The sequence below is a fragment of the Ceratotherium simum genome, chromosome X (genome assembly GCF_057802395.1).
Source record: "Ceratotherium simum simum isolate JZ-2026a chromosome X, ASM5780239v1, whole genome shotgun sequence".
Classification (NCBI taxonomy): Eukaryota; Metazoa; Chordata; class Mammalia; order Perissodactyla; family Rhinocerotidae; genus Ceratotherium; species Ceratotherium simum.
The window spans coordinates 98,944,897-98,966,544 of record NC_141940.1 but is presented as its reverse complement, the minus strand read 5'-3'; the positions used below and the strand labels follow the sequence as shown (position 1 = coordinate 98,966,544).

The window sequence follows — 21,648 nt, the reverse complement described above, 5'->3', positions numbered from 1 at the left end:
GGCCACAGTGTCCTGATTGTATTCCTGCTCAGTAAAATCAATGTGATCTGACTTTGGGCAAGGCACTCGTCATTTCTTAACCTAATCTGTGTAAAGAAAACTTATTGCTCCTGATGTTTAAGTAAAGTGACAGAGAAAGGGGAACTGGCGTTTCTCAAATGCTTCTTGTGCTAGATGGTTGGTAGGTGCTTATAAGCCTCAGTTCACTGAATCCTCACCATGAAGTGGATGCAGTTGTCCCCATTTTATAGGTGAGAAAAATGAGGCCCCAGGCCGCATTCACAAGGATTCTTAGAAATGGAGTTAATTATGCTCCCTACACTCTGTGAAAGAAGGCAGAGGAGTGTAGAGTACATTTTATCAGTAGTTCCATCTGAAATTTAGAAAGTTTGGTCATCTTGGCAAAATTTCAAAACACAACCTAAATAGCCATCCAGGTAAGTGATAATACTGTATCATTACTGACATTTAAAATGTTTCTAAATACCAAGAATGACCCAGGACAAAGCTAATGACATACTATTATGTCTAACAGCAGGATGGCACATATAAACCTGAGCTCAAGGAAATATACCAAGTTAAGAGTGGTAATTTCTGGATGGTGGGGTTATGGGTGAATTTAATTTTTTCCTGAAAAATATAGAAAAGTGCATCATTTTCTCCTTTGTTATATACTTCTCTACATTTTTCTGTTTTTACGTTAAAAGTATTTTAACTTTATTAAAGAAAGAACAAGTTTGGTGCTTTGAGGAGATAGCTTCTCAGCTGTATAAAAAGTTTCAACACCATAAAAAGACCTATTTCCAGAAAATTCTGAAAGGGTCATTGTCTACTTGGGGGAAAAACAAAATAAAACATAAAAAACATAGCAACAAACAACCCCCTTATGTCAACAAGGACTCTCTCATTCTTATGTAGCTGATTTATTTCAAGGAGATATTGGCCCCACGATCTTAGAGCTGAGATACACAAAATGTGGTTCCATGCCTCTTAACTTCCAGATGAGAAGAAAAGCAATTTGAAGTGGTGTATCAGCATGACTTAATATCTTATTGGAAGTTCTTCTTCTAGACTGTTTGATTCTATTTTAACTCTAAGACATCAGCTTTACATAAAGATCAACATTAATTCCCCGAAACAAAGGAGAGTCATGGTGTGTTTCTTTTCCCTCCTTATCAATTGGGCTTAGTAATATTTTGAAATTGTTTTTGGAAAATTTAGCTCTTTGGGTGGGTACTAACTAGCCAAACTCATGTTCTTTTTAGGTGCGATGCTGTTTTTGAATTTACTCAGTTAAAATGCAGTATATTATACTGTAATGATTCTGGGCTAAATACTACAAACTAGGCCCTGCTCCTGCTTTCCTTTAGGGAAGCATTGGGAGATCACCATATTTCGTTTATATCAGTCTTATATTTAAAACTGTAGTTGCAGTTTGGATGATTGTTTCCTCATTAAGGCTGTGTGAATGATATGAACATTGAATAGTGTCTTGAATTTATTTTTTTTCCTATTTGAAGGACAATCTTATTGTGAATGGTAATAGATATTCTGGAAAACCAGAGGGGGGAAAAACACCTCCTAACAATGACAATGAAATTTATCATTCTTTTGCAATTATGTTAATTTTATAAATTAATGGGGAGAAAGAATAAATACAAATGAGTTACAAGTTCAAAGAATTTTCCTCCATTTTTATTTACTGGTATAATGAGGAAAAAATGGTACATGAAAATCTGGGTTTATAAAATAAAAGCTGAGAAGTTCCAGTAATTTGTTACAAAACATTGCAAAATGATTCACCATAGTATTTCTCTCTATAGTAAATTTTCAAAAGACTTTAAAATGATAATAGCCTAAATTTGAAGGACTTGTTTTGTTTGCAAAGACCTTACATACAGTATTTGATTCTATCCACTGTAAAACTCTGAGCTGACTGTCATTATCTTTTTTTTACAGTTGAGGAATTGAGGCTCAGTGAGATTATGCAAGTGGCTTTTCAAAGGTCACATGACACTTTCTATTTAACCAGTTTGGTTCTTGTGTAGCCTCATAGAGCATGTGTGTCATATGAAGATAACGTGGCATATAGGAAATCATAGTATTTCTTTTGAAAAAGTATTTTTATTAACTACCTTAGAGGGTCTCTGTTACCATAGGTTATTTGTGCTGGCACCAGCATGAACGGTTTCAGCTAAGGAATAAACTCCTTCCACCATGATGCTTGAAAATTGGATCAAGTGAAAAAAATGCATCAACCTGCTGATTATCTACATTAGGGGTCTGCAAATTATGTCCCACAGGCCACTTCCCCCCTACCGTCTGTTTTTATAAATAAAGTTTTATTGGAACACAGTCATACTCATTCATTTATATATTGTCTATGGCTACTTTTGCGTTAACAGTGGCAGAGTTGAGTAGTTGCAATAGAGACAATGACCTGCAAAGCCTAAAATATTTACACTTTGTAAATACTTTCAGAAAGTTTGCCAACCCTTGGTCTACATGATACTGAAAAACTACCTTGAATGATTTTGATGAAAATATTTGCAGCTATATTTAGACAGCCTCTCAAGCAAAAAAACCAAAAAAACAAAACAACAGATTTGGAGTAATTGGATGAGTTTTGCAGAATTCCAAGAAGAATAGTAGTTTGTTTCTTATCAGTTTTCTTAACCGGTAATGGCAAGTAGTGGAAGTCTTGGGGCCTGTCACAAATTTATTAAACATCTACTATGTGTAAAGCTCTGTGCTAAGAAAATGTATTAGTTGGGAAAAACACTGGATTGTGAGGGGGTCCACTTGTGCTTCAGGGCCACCTCTGTGATTAGCTCGTTCTGGGACCTTCTTTTGTTTTCATTGGTAGACACTGAAGTTTCATTTTGTCTACAGTTCTGTAAATGCTTCCCATTTAATACAGCCCCCTCCTCAGCATCAAGAGAATTGCTTTCTCCTCTGAAACTTCGTTTCGTTCATTCAGCTTTTAGCATGTGCTGGTGTTTTTCTTTTGTCTGTTTTTTTAGTCTTTAAAAATTCTAAGCTTGATTTTATTATTCAGGTAAAACATATTTGTTGTTAAAATGACAGAAGAGCAGAAAACGGATAAGCACAATTGTAAAAATAAAACACCTCTAATTCGACGGCTTAAAGAGAACAATTCTTAATGTTTTGTTGTATATCCTTAGAAATATTTTTATAGCAATAGGCTGGTAAACTGTCTCTCGGGGAAAAAATCCCCGATTTGCAGTGTTGGCTGATTTCTGTGATGTAAATATTCCCATCCTGGCTTATGGTTGTTTAACAACTGGCTCACAAAATTCCTAACTATTTAACAGTGTCTTGAGTCAGTATGAGCCAGCTCAAGCACTCTACTATTTATGTGTGTGTGTGCGCGCATGTGTGTGTGCGTGTGTGATTTGTATATATTTTTATATATATGTAATTTTATTTTTACAAAAAATGGAATTACATATATATTCTATTGTAATTTACTCCTTTCACTTTACTATAGTAAACATTTTTATATATTAGTATATGTTTGTCTATACCATCAATTTTAAGGACTGGATAATATTTCTTTGAATACATATATTGTGATTTATTTAATCATTGTTTTGTTTTGAGACCTTTAGGGTATTCCCAGAATTTTGCTATTACAAATAATGCTATGATTCAAATTCTTGCAGTAGGCTTTCTAAGTGAGTTAATATGTGAGAAATATTTTATAAACTGAAAGTGCTATATAAATATTAATTTTATTCATTATTTATTATCCTTACTGTGTATATGTCCTGTTTTCCCATTTAGATTGTGAGCACCTCTGAATGAGGCAGGGGTATCCAGCTATCTTTGCATTCTCCACAGCACTTAGCAAAGTGTGGCTGCGTTCAACACATATTTGAGAATAAAGACGATGGTCAGTTGATTCTGTCTTCTAGTCCTTGTTGTGCTCAGTGGTCCAATAGTGTGGAGTTGCTAGGCCTCAAACAGTCCTCAGTTATAGATTTGAGTTTTTCCTCAGAGCAAATTCAACTGGATCAGCTGGACTTGAACTCATAATCTGAACTTCATTATTTTTGGCTGAATAAATTGGTCCAGGCTATTTTACATGTTTTCATGTAATATATTAAAGTGTCTGTGACCCCACTGGACAAAATGTAGCAGACAAACCTGTCTCCCTCTCCCTCCCTCTCCCTCCCTCTCTCTCTTTCTCTCTCTCTCTCTCTCACACACACACACACACACACACACACACACACGAACTGCTATGTACCTTCTTTCTCCCAAGAATAATGAATGAAGATAATAATCATAAAATATGTCCACTTTGTACTCACCAGAGAGGTCCCTGCATTTCCTCTCTTATATCAATTTTTATTTTATTATTTCAAATTATAAATGTATTCTTGTTGCCATAGATGCCTCAGGGTGAGAGTACAAAGTTAACAGCATTCAATAAAATAAATTAAGCCATAGAATCTTCCGGCAGCATTATAAGGTTGTTATAAAAATGCATATTTGGGGAAAAAATGTCCTTTAACAATTTTTAAACCTAAGGCCATGAGGATTTTTCTTATTCCTAGGAAAAAAACATTTTTTCCCAGCATTTTATTATGAAAATTTTTGAACATGCAGAAGACAGCTTGAAAGAACTGTACAGTGAACACCCAAGTACTTACCACCTAGATTCCACAATTAACATTTTATTTCACCCATCTATCCATCCCTCTATCAATCTATCAATCCATTTGTATGTGTGTGCACTTCAAAGTAAATTGCACACATCAGTACTCCTCCTCCCCTCCCTCCCTCCCTCCATATCATTACCTAGAAAGGAAAATCCAATTTTAAAAGCCAAGTATTCTGTCAGTGTAGAAATGTGACTGGCCAAGGCTCCATCTCTAGGGCAGGCTTGAAATTCTACAAAGAAGACATAGCTGGCAGGCCTGCAGGCATGATTGACTTTAGTCATGTCCCATAAGGGCTTATGAGAGCAGAGAGATAGGTAATATATTGTGGTCTTCCAGGGAAATGCTAGATGGCAAGCTGCTCTGTGCTGGGGAATCTCCCAACCATAGCTGCTGCTTTAACTAAGGTGATTTGGGGCATCTATTGGATGTGGAAAAATTTATATATATGTATATATGTGTATATACACATACTGTATACCCTTATACTGTATTATCTCTATAACAATGTGGCAAAGTAGGTATTATCTCTGCTTTGTAATTGAGGGAAAGGGCTCAAGGGTTAAATGACTTGCCCAGGGCTGCACAGCTAATAAGTGTCAGGAAGGGAAAGTGAACATTTTTCTGAGGCTCTGGAGGCCGAATCACTTCCTATCTCTACTTGGTTTCCTTGCCTCAGTGGCCTTCAGTGTCACCTCTCAGTTTCAATTCGCGCTCAGTTCCAGTTGGCCTGCCTCCAGTTGGAGGGCGTCAAGAGGACTGCGTGCTCAGAACTGGTCCTTTGAGTGGATGATTTTAGAGGAGGGGCTATAGTCCAGAGTAGCCAAGTCAAGGCTTTGAGAATCAGGCTAAGTGTAAGCAGGATAACTGAGAAAAGACAGAATCCTGTCTGCCTCTGATTATCATGGTGTGCTGATTTGTTTCCAGGTGTTTTGAAGTTTTCTGCATCTATTGTCAGTCAAGCCACATTGAAGAGCCTTATGTCAGCATCATCAAGAAGCGACAGATGCCAAGAAATGGTCTCTCAGAGGAGATTGAGAAGGAAGTGGGCCAGGCAGAGGGCAAGCTATTCACCCACCGATCTGCATTCAGCCGGGCATCGGTGATCCAGGCTTTCCTGGGCTCAGCCCCCCAGCTGACCCTGCAGCTGTATATAAGCACCCTGCAGCAGGACGTCACTATCGGAAGATGTATGTATATTTTTGATTTCTGCCTGCATTTGGGGATCAAAATGGGGAGCAAAACATAAAGTTTATTTTGTTTCAGGTGAAATTCATATGTCTGTGTTCTAGTTACTAAGCTCAAAACCTAGTAAGTTAAGATAATGACAATGTTTATTTTGCTTATGAATCTACAATTTGACCAGGGCTCAAAAAGGCTCGCTTATACTCCACTGTGCATCAGGTGGGGTGGTTCAAAGATGGGGGCTAGAATCCATTGAAGGCTCATTCACTCACATTTCTTATGGCTGATTCTGGCTGTTGCTGGAAGCCTCAGATCTTCTCCATTTCATCTCTCTATGTTAAGCTAGTTTGGGCTTCCTCACAGCATGGTGGCTTCTTTCAAGGGTGAGGGTCGTAAGAGCTAGAGAGGGTCAGGTGGAAGAATGTCACCTTTTGTGATCCAGCCTTAGAAGTCATGAGACATAACTTCTGCTGCATTTTCTTTGTTGAAGCGGTCAGGAATCCTGTCGAGGTTCAAGGGAAGGGGAGGGAAGGAAACTCTGACTCTTGTTGGGGAATGGCAAAGTTCTAGAAGTTCACTGCTGTGACCATTTTGAAAAATAAAGCTTTATGTAGGCTGAAAATACAGCTGCCAGAGGCTAGGTCTCTTTAGATTTTGCCTCTCATTCAGTGATAATTCTCAACCAGCTGAGATGGTTGTAACAGCTTCTTTGTGGTGAATGATGGAATCAAGAGCACTCTCCTATCTTCTTCAAGTTCTAATAGATATCTCAGCTTTTAAATGAACACAGTTCTCTAACCTTTGGGCTGTTCTCACACCGTCCAATGGAGGGCAGGTCTTGGTTAAGCCAGATTTCAAAAAACCCTCTACATGCATTGGACACAAGTGAAAATATTCATATGAGAAGAGGAAATAACCCCTTCCAAATATTAATATTGTGGGCAAATAAAAACCACGTATTCTGGTAAGTTTTACTATATAGACAAGCAAAAATGAGTTAAAAGCCTTTAGTTGAAAAAATACATATTTAAGATATCGCTGAAATTGGAATTTTTAAAAATAAATTACTCTTATTAATTTCCCTTCCCGCAATATTATCCTCTTTCTGCCTATATTCTAGGCTGAATGGTAAAATGTCTTAATTTATGGCTGAGTCACAGGGTATTTGCATGTCACAGCTTTCTCTTTTATCCAGGTTACCTCAGAGTGACTATGATTCTTAAGATGTATCAGGACCTTAAGTTGAGGTCTTGAACCTTGGTGCGTTAACATTTATGTGAAAATGTCTGCCACAGCCCCAGGCACATAGCAGGTACTTAATAAATATAACAGCGTCCTTGTTCTCTGAGGACTTATAAGTGGAATGGGCATTGACCAAGATGAGTCCTCTACATGCCACTATCGCCTTTCCCCAGTCCATTGTTTTTCCATGTGGCAGGGACACAGTGAGAGACCAGATATAGTGACAGCCTGTTTGATTTTTGTAAGTAAAGCCAATGTTTTCTTTTCCTGCAAGTTTTTCAAAAGGAAGATTGTTTTATGGTTCATAGGTTGGCCAACAGCCCGTGGGCTCAATCAGATTCTGCTTGTTTTTGTAAATAAAATTTTATTAGAACACAGCCATGCCCTTTCATTTACCTTTTGTCTATGTATGCTTTTTTTTTTGTTTTGAGCAGAGTTGAGTAGTTGCAACAAACATATGGTCCACAAAACCTAAAATATTTACTATCTGACTCTTTACAGAAAAAGTTTGCCAACCCTCATTATAGTTTTTTCCAACAGAATTCTTTTCAGGAAAATAAAACCTGTCTCATAAAATGTCAGTGTCACCAAGAATATCTGTGAGATGTCCGCCAAGAACTTGGAAAAATATGAGTCCTCTGAGAGTTAAACAATAAATCAAATATATATGGAAAAAGAAAATGGGCATGGTCCTCTTAAAAATATACATGGCTGCCATTTATACAAGTCTTGACTAACCCTAATCGCTGCCCTAACATATCTGGGGAAGGAATCTCTCACCCAGAAGGGGAGAGGCAGTTTCAGTTGGAGCACGGGCTGGGGCCTGTCACAGAGGCAGACATTGATAGTATCTGTCATATGATTAGGAACGCATTTCGTGCAAAGGACAAACGCTTGACTATGGGGTTAAACAACCTGGGGTTTATTTTGCTTATCTAACAAGAAATTGGAAGGAGGCAGTTGCTGGCATTATTTCAGCTGCTCACAATGGCCAAGTTGATGTCCCTGCAATTCTGTTGGCCTTTCTCTTGGGTTACTACTGCAGCATCAACCATCATAGCTGCATTCAAGGCAGGAAGAAGGGGTGAAGGCAGAAGGGTGAGTGTATTTCTTCTTTTATTAGTAAGTAAAAGCTTTCCCAGAAGCCTCCCTAGTAGACTTTATTTAGGTCTCATTGACCAGAACTGGTTACATGGCCACCTAGATGCAAGAAATGCTAGGAAAGCCGAGCATAGTAATGATTGCCCCATTGGCTTAGACCAGTATTCCTCAAACTTCCCTGATGATGGTTAGAGTCACCTAGGGGAGAGAGGGGCTTGTTAAAATTTGCAGATTACCAGGCCTCATCCCTGGACATTGTGATTTGCTGGGTCCTGGATAGGAGCCCAAGATGTCTTTTTATTTTATTTCTCTTTTGTTTTTTAAACAAGTGCTCCAGGTGATGTTTATCATCAGCAGAGTTTGGGAACACTGGATTTAGACCCATCGTGAGCTGCCTAGGGTTAGGCTCATTCCCACCCAGAACAAAATCGTGTATTCTTAAAACGTAAGGGGAAGAATGGATATTGAGTAGGCAGCTAACTGTATCTGCCATACCATGTAAATGAGGTCCAGACCAATAGAAATGTCCGTTCTTGACAGGAGAAGGACATAAAGTCCATCAGAACCTGACCCCATTCAGCATTCAAAGTCTGTAACCATCTCCTCTCTCTGATTCTGTGCTCACTGAGCAAACATTGATGAATTTGGCCTCAGCAGAGCTTGGCCTCAGGGAGAGAAGGTGGAACCGGTCATGTGGTCCACTGGAGAGGTTTTTTTTAATTGCAATATAATTCGTATAACATAAAATCCACCATTTTTAAGTGTACAATTCAGTGGGTTTTAGGATATTCACAATGTTGTGTAATCATCACCACTATCTAATTTTAGAGTATTTTCATTACATCGAAAAGAAATCCCATAGTCATTAGCAATCATTCGTTATGTTCCCCCGGCCCCTGGCAATCACTAATCTACTTTCTGTCTCTCTGGATTTGCATGTTAATCATACACTATTGGAGAGTTATTTCTCATAGTCAGTGAATAATGGACACTGTGTATGAGCTTTAGTCTTAGGTGAGTTTGGCCATCCTGAGACTTCCAGGGTCTAGTCAGCTCTCAGAAGGGGCATGATCAAGTCTCTGGACCTTGGAGGATGCGTTGGACTGAGGCGCGGGTGAGCACACCAAGGTTACTGTGCTCCTTGAAGGCCCCTGCAGCCTGCTACTTGGCCTCCCTGGATCTCAATGTGCTGTTCTCTCTTTCATTCAAGATGGTGATGTTGATATTAATAATGACTGTTTCTGGAACTCTTGCTTTGTGCTGGGCACTGTGATTGGTATTATTGTGTTTCATTTTCATAGCATCCCTGTGAGGTAGATAAGATTATCTCTGTCTTACTAAAGAGGGAAATTATACTCATTGTCCACCAGAGGAGGCAGAATTTGGGGTTAGATTTATATGAATTCAGTCATGAATTCAATGAGTAGTTATTGAATCTGTTCTGTGTTCCTTACCCAGTGCTGGGCTCTGAGGATAAAGTGGTGGATAAGGTCTATCCTTTTGGAACAGGATAGACAAACATGAAACAAATAATTAGTCACAAATTTATTTTATTTCAGGTAAATCCTACAAAGTGAAAGTCCTGTGTGAAGGCGTATTGGGGGAATCTAACTGAGTCTGAGAGATGAGAGAAAAATTCCCAGAGGAACTTAAGTTTAAACCAAAACCCGATAGATGAGGAGGAGGAGTCAAGTGAAGGAAAAGCTGGGAAGAGCAGCCCAGGATTTCAAACTTTATCCCAGAGGCGATGGGAAGGCATTGATGAGTGTTAAGCAACACAGTGTCACGATCAAGATTTAGTTTTAGAAACTGATTACTCTGGAAAATGGATTGGAAGGGAGTGATGGGAGAAACAGGGAGGCCAGTCAGTGGGCTGCCACAGTTGCCAAGGTGAGAATGGATATGGCTTGGGCTGGGATAGTAGGAATGGATTATTGGAGCAATATTAATGATGTAGAAGTGGAACGATGTGATGGTTCATTGAGTGGGAAGGTGAGAAAGAAGGGAGTGTCAAAAATGGTTCCCAGGTTCCTGACATGGGCAGTTGTAGCCATGGATCCCCATTTGTATTGGTGAAGCATCCTGGAGAAGGAACAGGTTTGTGAGGTATGCTTTTGCTTTCAGTTTCAGACTTTTTTTAAATGAACACATTTTAAAGATTGTCTTTAACTCTTTAGAGAACCAGCGGATGTTATAACCAGCTCAAAAGAAAATCCAAAGTACAGACACATGGACAGGGGCTTTACATGAAGATCGAGGAGTGATGGGGAAACCATCAAGAACTATACATAAAAGGAATTATGGTCAGGTTGATTTCATTTATTTATACTCTGCCTCATTCCAAAAAAGGAATCGAGACAGGAATTATTAGCTAGTGCTGTGACACTCTGTAGAGTATATCCTTCTGTCCTCTTGTGAACACTGGTGAATTAAATAGTAATATCATATAAAAGCTACTCTCTGGCCTAAGACAGGCAATTCAAGACATTCTTAATGGTTATTATTAATGAATTGATTTATTTATAAATGTACTCCATTATAAACATATTTATTAATCTCATTCTCAGATGAAACACCTAACCTGTCTATGATTATATGTTTCATAGAGTAACAAAGATTTATCAGTGGCTGAATACATGTTTTAAGATGTATAAGTATATTCTATATAAATTCTGTCCCAAATAATGGACTCAAAAGCACATATAATTCTTATAAACACTTTCATGTGCTATGTTAAGTTAAAAAAAAGTTGTCACGTTAAGTGTTATAGAAAACTACCCCCTCCCCTGTGAGTGTCAGCATTTGAGAATGTCACCTATTCATGGGATCCTCCAGGGCCACCCTCTGCAGGCTCCTTACTGGTCATAGAGGCCTGGTCAGAGGCTGCCCAGCCAGCTTCAACAATGGGATCAGAGGACCTGGATTGGCCATCCCAGTTCACCACTTTGTGGCCATGTGGTCTTGGACATTCATCTATTCACTCTGAGCAGCAGTTTCCTTGTGTGTCAAATGGGGGTAACAAGAGTTCCTCCATCTTCGGGTTTTCCCAAAGATTAAGTCAACGTGTGTCATTAAACTGCTGCGTGGCACAGTGCCTGGCACAGAGTACGCCCTTAATAAAGAGCTGCATGTATCTCCCTCCCTATAGACCAGATGCTCAGGCATGCTTCCCCAAGGGGAAGCTGGGGCCGCTGGGCCTGGTTCTAACGTGATTGCTGGATGTTTGGGCCACTGGCTGTGAAAAACATAGCCTGCTGAGCCTTGTGGAGAGACAGAAGAGTGCCATGCAGAGGAAGAAGCCAGAGCTACATCCAGGAAGCAGACAGTTCTCACCCTGGTTTCCCCTCTGCCTGGTGCCTCACTCTCTCTCTGCCTCCTTCCACCATCTATTAAAGCTTGGAGGTGGCTTAGCCTTTGCCTACTTCACAGAAGGGTCCTGAGAATAATAGTGTCGGGATTGTGCTTAGAGCTTTTTGGAATATGTGCTTGTGTAAATCCAAGAAACTTTTCTTGCCGCATAGTACCATTATACCAGATATTTACAGAAACCTCATTGTCAAATGTCCACCCCACTAATTTGTGACTTGTCATGGAGAGCCATGAAGCCCTCCTAGCCTTAGCCAAGTTCAGCTGTTACTCTTCTGTTCATGTGAGTGGGAAGCAGGCCTCTCCCCAGCAACTGCAGGTGGAGAGTCACCTTCAGCTGATCACATGGAAGCACCAGCTTTGCCACTGTATCCATGAAGTGGAGCATCTTTGTGTCTAGGGCATGGTTTCCCATATTCCAGTGTCCTTCAGCCAACAGGGAGTGCCTCCAGAGTGGGTAATTCCAGGGAATCAATTGTTATACTAAGATCTTGATATGTTGGTTAAATAGCTGTCTGACTTAAAAAAAAAACTGTTGATTTTGGCTTATGGCTATGGTTTGTTATAGAACTGAACCTGGTCTCCTGTATTCTTCACTGGAAGGCACAGCTGAGAAATTGAAGGCCAGAGAAGCCATAGTAGGTGGATACACCATGTCGAGTTAGCAGGTCTGTGTGGTCAGGTGGTCCCCGTACAGTCCATGCAGTCGTCGACACCACTGGTCACTGTGACACCTGTCAGGAGCCAGGCTTCCTGGGCTCTTTCAGACTCTCTGATGTCCCAAGTGGAGTTTGGAGGTTGAGCTTTAATGACAAGTGTTGGCAAGTCCCCTGCAGAGTCACAGAGACACGGGAGAATGAGGCAGAGCAGTACTGCCATCCCTTCAGGAATGGTGCTTCAGCTGTGCTTGTGGATTTCACAGGAAACATGGGGGCCACGGCCAGCATGGTGTCGGTCTAAATGGGACACCCTGCCCTATACCTCTCCTACATGTGCACAGGAATCCTACACTCGGGGGGAAGGTAGGCCGAGAGTGAGAATCACTGCCCTTGGGAAAGAGTGAGCCACCCACGTTTAGGCCTTTTGTGCCTTTTGAAAAGGTGAGAGGGGGGATGGTGAGGAAGGATTTCCTGTACCTTGGGCCCTGCAGAGAGGACACCATTGGTGACCAGTGCCCTGCTGGGAGTGCAAAAACTAAAACTGGAGTGAGTAGGGACAGGGGCTGGGGAGGGTGTGGCTGCCAAACGGGGTCTGTGATCAAAAGCAATGTCAGGGCAGGCCAGGGTCAGACACAGGTCACCACAGCAGAAAATAATACCAGAAAACAATACATGTGAGATGAGATGAGCCCAAGAGTCGAGCCTGAGGGGAACTTGGAGGGTAATGTCTGCACAAGGCCTGGGGACTAGGCTGGCCTCCCACTGAGAACAATCTCTGGGGACAGAGGTGTTTTGAAGGCCCAGCGTCCTCTGGCCCCTGAATCTGACAAATCCAGCAGGATGTGGCCAGAGGGAGACCGCCTGACTCTTTAGAAAGGGCCTTTGGAGGCTCAAAATAGGATTAAAAATGAGGGACCTTCTATTAACTTCTAATACATTATTTCCTAAAGCACACATTGCAGAGTGACAGCTCACAGACCTAATCTGGACAGCAGATGGGTTTGTCAGTCCTACATAGACATCTTAAAAGAAAATAAGCTGCTGACATTTAAAATCAGGAACTTTTTACCTGAGTATCTGGATTTGTGGCTTCTCTTGTGAAATCAAAATGTCTGGGCATACATGTGGTTTCAGTCAGCTGAAGATGCAAAGTGCTGTCCCGTTAAGATCGGGCCTCTGGTTTTCCAGTCCTCTCTTCTGGATCTCATGTCTGACCCACTTCACTCACTTATAATAACCGTCTGGCCACTATAGATACTTGAATTAGTTACTCCCACACAAATTAATTCTAAGTTAAGAGTGTTCAGAGGGGTCAATCGTATCATTTAATGACGTAATATAGTGCAGTGCTTCTCAAACTATCTTTGGTGTAGGGCCAGTTTTTCTTGTTCTGATTCCTTATGAACTGATAGGAGGTCATGTTACACATGACTGGTATACAGCTCACCTTTTACTCATCACTTGAGTGCAACAACACCAGGACTGGTGTAGACCCTGTTCAATGGATGAACTCACTCACTTAAATATTAGGTCAAAGCCAGATTGCTATGAATGTTCCTAAATGCTGACTCCCAATTTTCATTCTTGTAGCTGACCAGTAACAAACAGTTCTTTGACGAGTACCAGTCCATGAACCACAGTTCAAATAGATTGGGATAATGAATTTGTTCTGTTTTATTTCATTCTTTTAAAACCCTTGGCGTTTTAAATATAAGGATCTGCATTTGATATCATTTCAGTGTTTCTCCTTCAAAGTCCTTCATGAACAAGAGATTGGTCTCTCTTATATTTAGGGTTCTAGAATCACTGTGTGCAAAATATCTCTAAACTTCTTATGTTAAAGCAAAATCTACTAAAGGAACCCAGTTGGCAGCAGGGAGGCAGGTTAGATACTGTGGTTGTGAGATATTTGGGTTCTGAAATGTAGGATGAAAGGAATTCACCAACTCAACTGTGGAAGAGAGAGTTTTCATGACATATTGGGACAAAATAGTGAAAGAGGAGGGAGGAAAACTGGACTCTGGTCTCCCGTAAGTGTAGTTTACTTGGGGGCACATCAGCTTCCATGGTTGTCAAATGAGGAGGTTGGGCTAAATTATTTCAAAGGTTGGCTTGAAGTGTACCATTACCAGCCTATGATCTTTCCCTAAGAAAAGTTCTCTACTGAAAGTGGGTAAGGGGGGCACAGAGGACAGGGATTATTTTTTAGGGTCTCCATTTTACAGCTGAGGCCACTTTGGCCCAGAGATGGTAATCAGCTCTCCCAAGGTCATATGCTGAGTGGGTAGAACAGCAAGTGTGACAGTCCTGTTCTTGTACCTGTTGTTGAGGCTCCTCCTCTACTATCCTGAGAAATGGGTGGTCTCTACATAGAACGTGTTTAATGTTCTCCTTGGGGAAAAAGAAGCTAAATGCTTCAATGCAGAGATGTTAGAGTCTCTTGGATTTCTAGGAAAGCACTCTCAACAACTCGCTCTCAAGAACTTTCACTGTGTTTTATTTGGAGGCCAGACAGGTTAGGATCAAAGGACTGATTTTATAGTTCGGGTCTTTGAATTTTGCAAACTTAGGTCTTGTTCCACTGGACATTGTGATGGCCGTGTCATTAACCCTCTCCTTCTCAAATAAGGTGTTCTTGAAATTCTGACTCCGTCCACTGACATGGTCTCAAAGATGATTATGTCGTGACATCAGAACTATTCTTGAAGTACCTGAGTTACTGTCCTTTTCCACAGAGTGCTGCTGTTCTGTAGGTGACTCTAGGGCTTTCAGGGAAGCATCCGAGTAAATAAACTATCTGCAGACAGCAGAGACTTAAAATGTCTGTGAGCCACTTATGACTTGTGATAACTTTCACAGGTGAAAAATCTGGTGGTAGTGCATAATGAAAATAATACAACTGAAGAGGAAATTTTTTTGTGACATGCAAAATAAGATGATAAAGCCAATCCAAAAAAGAGTTTTGGAGAAAATATATATAAGCATAATGATTAAACCTATTTTCAAAGAAGTCCGGAGTAGATTTTAAAGATCCGCATTTTAATAAAGATCCATAGAAAACTTTGATGCACATCCTCATTTGAAAAGCACTGATTTAGAAGTTGCTAGTAAAATTTAAGAAGGAAGGTTGTGTCCAACTATTTTTTAAAATTTACTGAAAGTGTGACTGATAACAGTATAATTTTGTTGCCTAATATCATCAGGGAAGGCACCAGCAGGACTCTGATAATTAGAAACATAATGGACATTGATGGTGCTGATAAATCTCCAGGAACTTTGCATATAGCATAGAACTTCTGAAATATTGATATGAATAATATTTTCCCTATTCAGATTTAGTCTATGGAAGGCTGAATACCTCTTTTGATTTGACTTTTTCTTGTGCCACTAATCAATACTAACATAGCAAATAGAGCTAATTTTTTATAACACCTCTCTTTTTATAAGGTGAAAGAACAAATCTTTTTTGCATTCTAGGGGCCTCTGGGAAATCTCAAAGATAATTTTAAGTGCAAAAGATGTTGTGAAGTTTTATTTCATTTTTAATTTTGGATTCAATGTTGGAAGGCAAAATTGAATAGTTTCCAGGAGACTTTGAGAATTAAGATAGGATCATGGGTACCTGAATACATGAATGATTGTAGCTTGGATATTCATTAATTAAAGTGATGATACAATATTTAAATAAACATACAAAAATCATTAACACATTTGTAAATGCAGGACTTGTTTTGTTTCTTTTCTTTTAAGGAGAATAATCAAGGGCACGATAAAGTCATAACAAAGTGTTATCATGGTGAGATATGGAATCTCTGCTATTTGGACAGATTACATAAAAGGTGAAGTGGGATCCTGAATAATGACCCTGAAGATATTCAGGTTCTAATCCCTGAAACCTGTGAATGTTACTTTATATGGGAAAAAGGACTTGACAGATAAAGAGATTGAGATGGGAAGAGTAGTGTGGATTACGCAGGTGGGCCCTTAATGTAAACACAAGTGTCCTTATAAGAGAGAAGCAAGAGGAGATTTGATTACAGAGGAAGAAGACAATGTGAGGACTGAAGCAAGAGGCTGCACTGCTGGTTTTGAAGATGGAGGAAGGGGCCACCAGCCCAGGAATGCAAGGAATGCAGCTCTAGAAGCTGGAAAAGGCAAGGAAAGGGATTCTTCTCCAGGGCATCTGGAGGGAGCATAGCCCTATTGACACCTTGATTTTAGCCCAGTGAAACTGATTTTGGACTTCTGACTTGCAGAACTGTTAAGAGAATGAATGTGTGTTGTTTTAAGCTGCCAAGTTTGTGGTAATTTGTTACAGCATCCATAGGAAATGAATACAGGTGCAGAGTAACCTTTTACAACCTCTTATTAGGAGCAGACCAATACTCCAAGAAAACTTTTTCATTTTCACAGAGAACAAATAAATTCTGAGTTTGCTTCAAGGTAATATTTGATTCTAAAGGATCCACAATCTCTTTTTGGCAATCTTACAAGTAAACCCATCAAAACTGAGCCAGATTTGGCAAAGTTTTAACAAAAATTTGTGTCCTTTTCCAGGTTCTCTTTCTACAAACCTGCAGCTTTCTATATTCATTCAGGATTTTTCTTCACCATTCTTCCTCTTTCCCATTCTGGAACAAGTCATTTTACTTCAGGACAGAAACATTCTCTTTGCCTTTAATTAAAAAAAAAAAAAAAAACTCACTATCTTGAGACTCTTAGTAGAGTCTCATTCATGTAGAATCTCATTCACATTTATTAATTATAATGTTTAAGCACTCGCTTGTATTTCACAGAGAAAACTAGGGGCTGGATAATTGTGAATTTCTGTCATTTTAGCAGGGCTCATGAATACACTCAGGCCAGCTTTATTCAGCCATACAATTCCCTTATGCAGTTTTACAACATGGCAGAAATGAACGTATTTATTTACAAACTCAAAAATATGACCTCTTTGTAGTATATACAAATGAGAAGCAAAAGTATATAAACTGAAATTATGCTTAGTAACCAATGTTTTAGTATTCTATCTTACTTAGAAATGATCTAGACATCCATTCAATGTCTATTAATTATCTCTTCATAATACCAGTTCAAGATCTTCAGTTGTCTAAAGATTTTGGAAATGGTCTTCAAGGTAACATACCATGAAACCTCATTACTGTGGACATACAAGTTCGTCAGAACAATGATTCAATTTGCTTAAACATAAATTGATGTTTTTCATAATCTTAAACATTCAGTAGGAGTAATTCTAGCTCATTTGATCATAAACCTATATAAGTTTAGGAAAAATATACCTAAGAGGCATAAAAATGTATGCTTGTATTATACTTAACACTGATAAATCAGAGAAGACGGTTTTCATTAAACCCAAAATGTTATACTTGTCATGATTATCAAAGATTTACATAAATTATGTAAATTTGAATTCTTAAGGTATATTTTTTTAATGTAGCACATTTCAAGTATTAGTAGTTCAATTTTTGTATTTTAGGAAATTTTAGTTATATTCAATTTATATAAGCAATTATTTATCTAGAAATGCCAATCGAGCAGAGCTCTTTTAAATTAAGAAAGAGACTTTATAATCTAATATATTCAAAGGAAGGAAAATGTTACACACTCACACAGAGGTGAGGGCATTTCTGAGTTATAGACACAGAGACATACAGCCACAGAGAAATAGCTTTGATTCTACAATTTCAGCTATGGATCAAGAGTAAACACAGAAAGTCTCCCCGGTCCAGATCTCAAAAAGCTGTTTTCCTCCCAAAAGGCATGAACATCTGAATTGATTTGAGCTAAAAAAATAGACTGACAAACAAAAAGACTGACAAACCACATTCTCTGTTGCCTCTCACCCAGCAGGGACTAGATCTCTATAAATCATGAATCCATTTGGAGAGATCTCCAGATGGCCAGACCCTAAAACCAAATTCCCATCCATTTCTGCCAAAAATGGGAAATAACCTAATGGCCATAAATGAACAAAAACAAAACAGAAACACAACATTATTAGAGAGGCAATTTAAAATTAGAAAAAGACGAAGTCACTACAGTTCTGCTGGAGCTTTGGCTTCACCTAGGAGAGCCAGGAAAAGACTCACCTGGGCTTGAACTGCACACAAGGTGCACTTCTCCATGAACAGTGTTGACCTGGCTCTGACAGGTGAATCTATTGGGCATTTCATTGTGAGTTCCAAGGCGGTTAAAAGATATTTTTCAAAAAGAGTAAAATCATGTCGCTCATATAGATGTGGTAATATGTTAAAAGATTTTATTGCTTATGAGGGAATGGACAGATGTTAAAACCAGTTTAAAAAAGAACAGACAAAGGAATGTTGATTAGGAATATTGAAATAAGTATGTAATTGCAAATAAAACTGGTTTTATTACATTGTGAGAGGGGAGACAATTGAACCTCTACCGGACAATGCATTTTGCATGTATATCAGTGACCTGACAGCCTGTATCCTGGAGCTGGCAAGCGACGAGGCCCATGACCGCTACAGGAGGTGGATAGAAGGCAATGCCCAACCCTGAGCTCCACCATTTCTTTAGGGATGGGACAGTCTTCTAATTGATGACATGTCCCGATTCGGGAAGAATTGGTGATGCCTGGGCTCCAGAGTCTGATGGGGGCCCTCACAGCCTCATCCACAGCAGACTCATTCACGGTTGAGGAAGCCCCATGCTGCTGCCATCAGCAAATGCTATTAAAGAGTTTGAATTCATAGATGTGCTTCTGATTCCTCTCAGTTTCTGTCCTTTTGAGTTGGAAGTGTCTGTGGGACAGCTAAGAGGGGCTATCCCATAGAGTTTAAAGATTTAGTCTGGAGGCAAGAATGGATGTATACCCTGGAGAGCTAAATGTGTGGCCTGTATCAGGCTCTTGAATACTCTGAGCCACTTGTCCTTGGCCCTCTTGATTTTAGTGTAGCTGTGGTGAAAAGTTCTGTGAGCATTGCTAGCATCCCACATCAAGCACGTGTCTTACTTAGCACACAATGTGGTATTTCTCTTCTTTTCTGCCTCAGGGTTTTCTCCTATGCCAGGGAATGCAGCTCAGGTACAGATGAGAAGTATGGGGGAGGTAATGCCCACAGGGCCACTTCTAGACTAAGGGGAATGGTAGTCAATGGATAAAGCCTCAGCCTCTGCCCTTAAGATGGATAATTTGGAGTCCAATCTGTATGGTGGATCCTCAGTGGGAATGAGACCCATTTGCCACAATGGTAACCAGCTTAATAATGTAGTCTTTACTAGCCTTGCTTCCTTCACTCTGTTTCCTAGGCTTACCTCCTAAATGAACCACCTGTATCCAAATGCTTGTCTCAGGCTCTGCCATTTGAGAGTAGTTATCTGAATAGAGGTGGTAATTTGAGCCACAGCAGGCCAGGCATGTGCAACTGTGGAAAAGTAAGCTAGGTTCTCCCAGAGTACGAGTTCTGTTGGAGGCTGCAAAAGAATAGAGGGGCAAGTATGTTTGAGGTTTGTGCAAGAGAATGAGTGAAGTTATGCACCAAGGATCTTAGCTGGGTGGAGGGAAATAGTGGATTCATTTGATTTGGGCTTGATAAGAATATAAAAAAACAGGTGCAGTATTTTTTAGACAAGCAAATTGAATGGGTAAAAGGTTGTGGTCAGCATAGGGTATTTCAATTAGTGATTTCAGGGATGTTTATTTTGTCTTGGATTCCTAGGAAAGCACTCTTAATAACTCATCCCTACTGTTTCATTTCTGCTGTGTTTGAGGGAAGGCTGAATAGGCTAGGATTCATAGGTCTAATTTGATAATACAGTTATTTGGTAACCTGACGCAGTTGCTTTCTTTTTAATCAGGTCACTGCTCAGAGATGTACCTTGGCCAGACATATTGTCTAGCTTCAGAAAAAACAATTAATTTAATGTGTTGCCTGTTTCCAGGGCCAGCTGCATTTTATGAACTAATCTAAAGATAATAGTTTTAATTCATACATGCTTAGAAGCACATGAAGTAGAAGTTGAAGGATAGCTGTATAGGTGTGTGTGTAGTGCTTTATATGATATAAGCTTATAGATTTCTGCCACAACATCTCAGTTTTTTGCATGTGTGTACTCACAAACACAGGTGCTCACATGCATATATGCACACAATACACAAAATAAAAATTTCAAAAAGAGTCTAAAAGGAAATATGCTGAAATGTCAATTAGTTGTTGTCTTGGGATAGTGAAGTTATAGGTTGTTTTTGTTTCTTCTTTCCACTTATCTGTGTTTTTTGTGCTTCTCCAATCAATATTTGTTAGTTTTTATTGGGGGTGGGGAGAGTGGTCAGGCATGAGCTATTGGACTAGCCTTAGGTCTTTGTCTTACTCATTTGTGCATGCCCAGTTCAGCACATATGAGTTCTCAATGTATGGTCTGCGAATGGTGAAAAGTAAAGAGCAGGGCAATTATATTAATTTCATTTTTACAGATGAAAGAAACAGAGGGTATCATTTAAGATATTGCAATTGCAAGTGATAGAAGACCCAACTAAAAGTGGCTTAAAGTAAAAAAAATATATATATAGTACCTCATGTAATCAATTCAGAGGCAGAGTGATCCCATGGTTGGCTAATTTATCAGCACAACAGTGCCATCAAGGACCTAGACATTTTCTATCTTTGTGTCTGTCTCCCCTCATGATTGCAAGAGGACTGTGTATCCATTATATATTGCTGCATTACAAACCACCACAAAACTTAGTGACTTAAAAGAACAATAGTCATTTCTTTTGCCCACGAATTTGTTATTTGAGCAGGTCTCAGCAGGGTCAACTTATCTCTGCTCCATGTGGCATCAGCTGGGGCAGCTTGACTGGGGGCTGGAGAATCCACTTCTAAGAAGGCTTACTCGCATGGCTGGCAGTTTGGTACTGTGTTTCCTGCTGGTTCCTTAGCTGAGGCTGAGGGCTGGAAGCCTTGGTTCTTTTCCATGTGGGCCTCTCCTTGGCTTCCTCACAGCATGGCAGCTAGGTCTTAAGAGTGAGTGTTCCAAGAGACATGAAGTGGAAGTTTTCTATTTCTTAATACATTGGCCCAGAAACAGGCAGAGTCATTTTTGCCGTATTCTGTTATTCAAGCAGTCACCTGATCTCAGATTCAAGAGGGAGAGACACAGACTCTACTTCTTGATGGGAGGAATATCAAAGAATTTGGGGGGCCATGTTTTAAAACATCTGCAGGTTGTTATAGGTCTAGATGTTACATGCAGGCATGACCAAGTCAGGAAGAAGATGGAGGTTTCTTCCTGTGTACTTCTTTTTATTGGGAAGGAACACCTTTCCCTTTAGCAGAATTCTACTCAGGTTCCGTTGGTCAGACATGGGTCACGTGTGCATGTTAAACCAGTCCCTAGCCACAGGAACAGAAAGTGCAGTT

The 21,648-nt window shown here is 39.7% G+C and overlaps 1 protein-coding gene across 1 annotated transcript in view; it reads left to right on the top strand.

The window, feature by feature from the left end:
* The window catches only part of XK (X-linked Kx blood group antigen, Kell and VPS13A binding protein), a 45,251-nt gene that overhangs the window by 1,792 nt on the left and 21,811 nt on the right, over positions 1-21,648 (top strand). Inside the window, exon 2 of the mRNA XM_004435050.3 lies at positions 5,616-5,878. Within this exon, the coding sequence (XP_004435107.1) occupies positions 5,616-5,878 (263 nt within the window). The remainder of the gene's footprint in view (positions 1-5,615; positions 5,879-21,648) is intronic.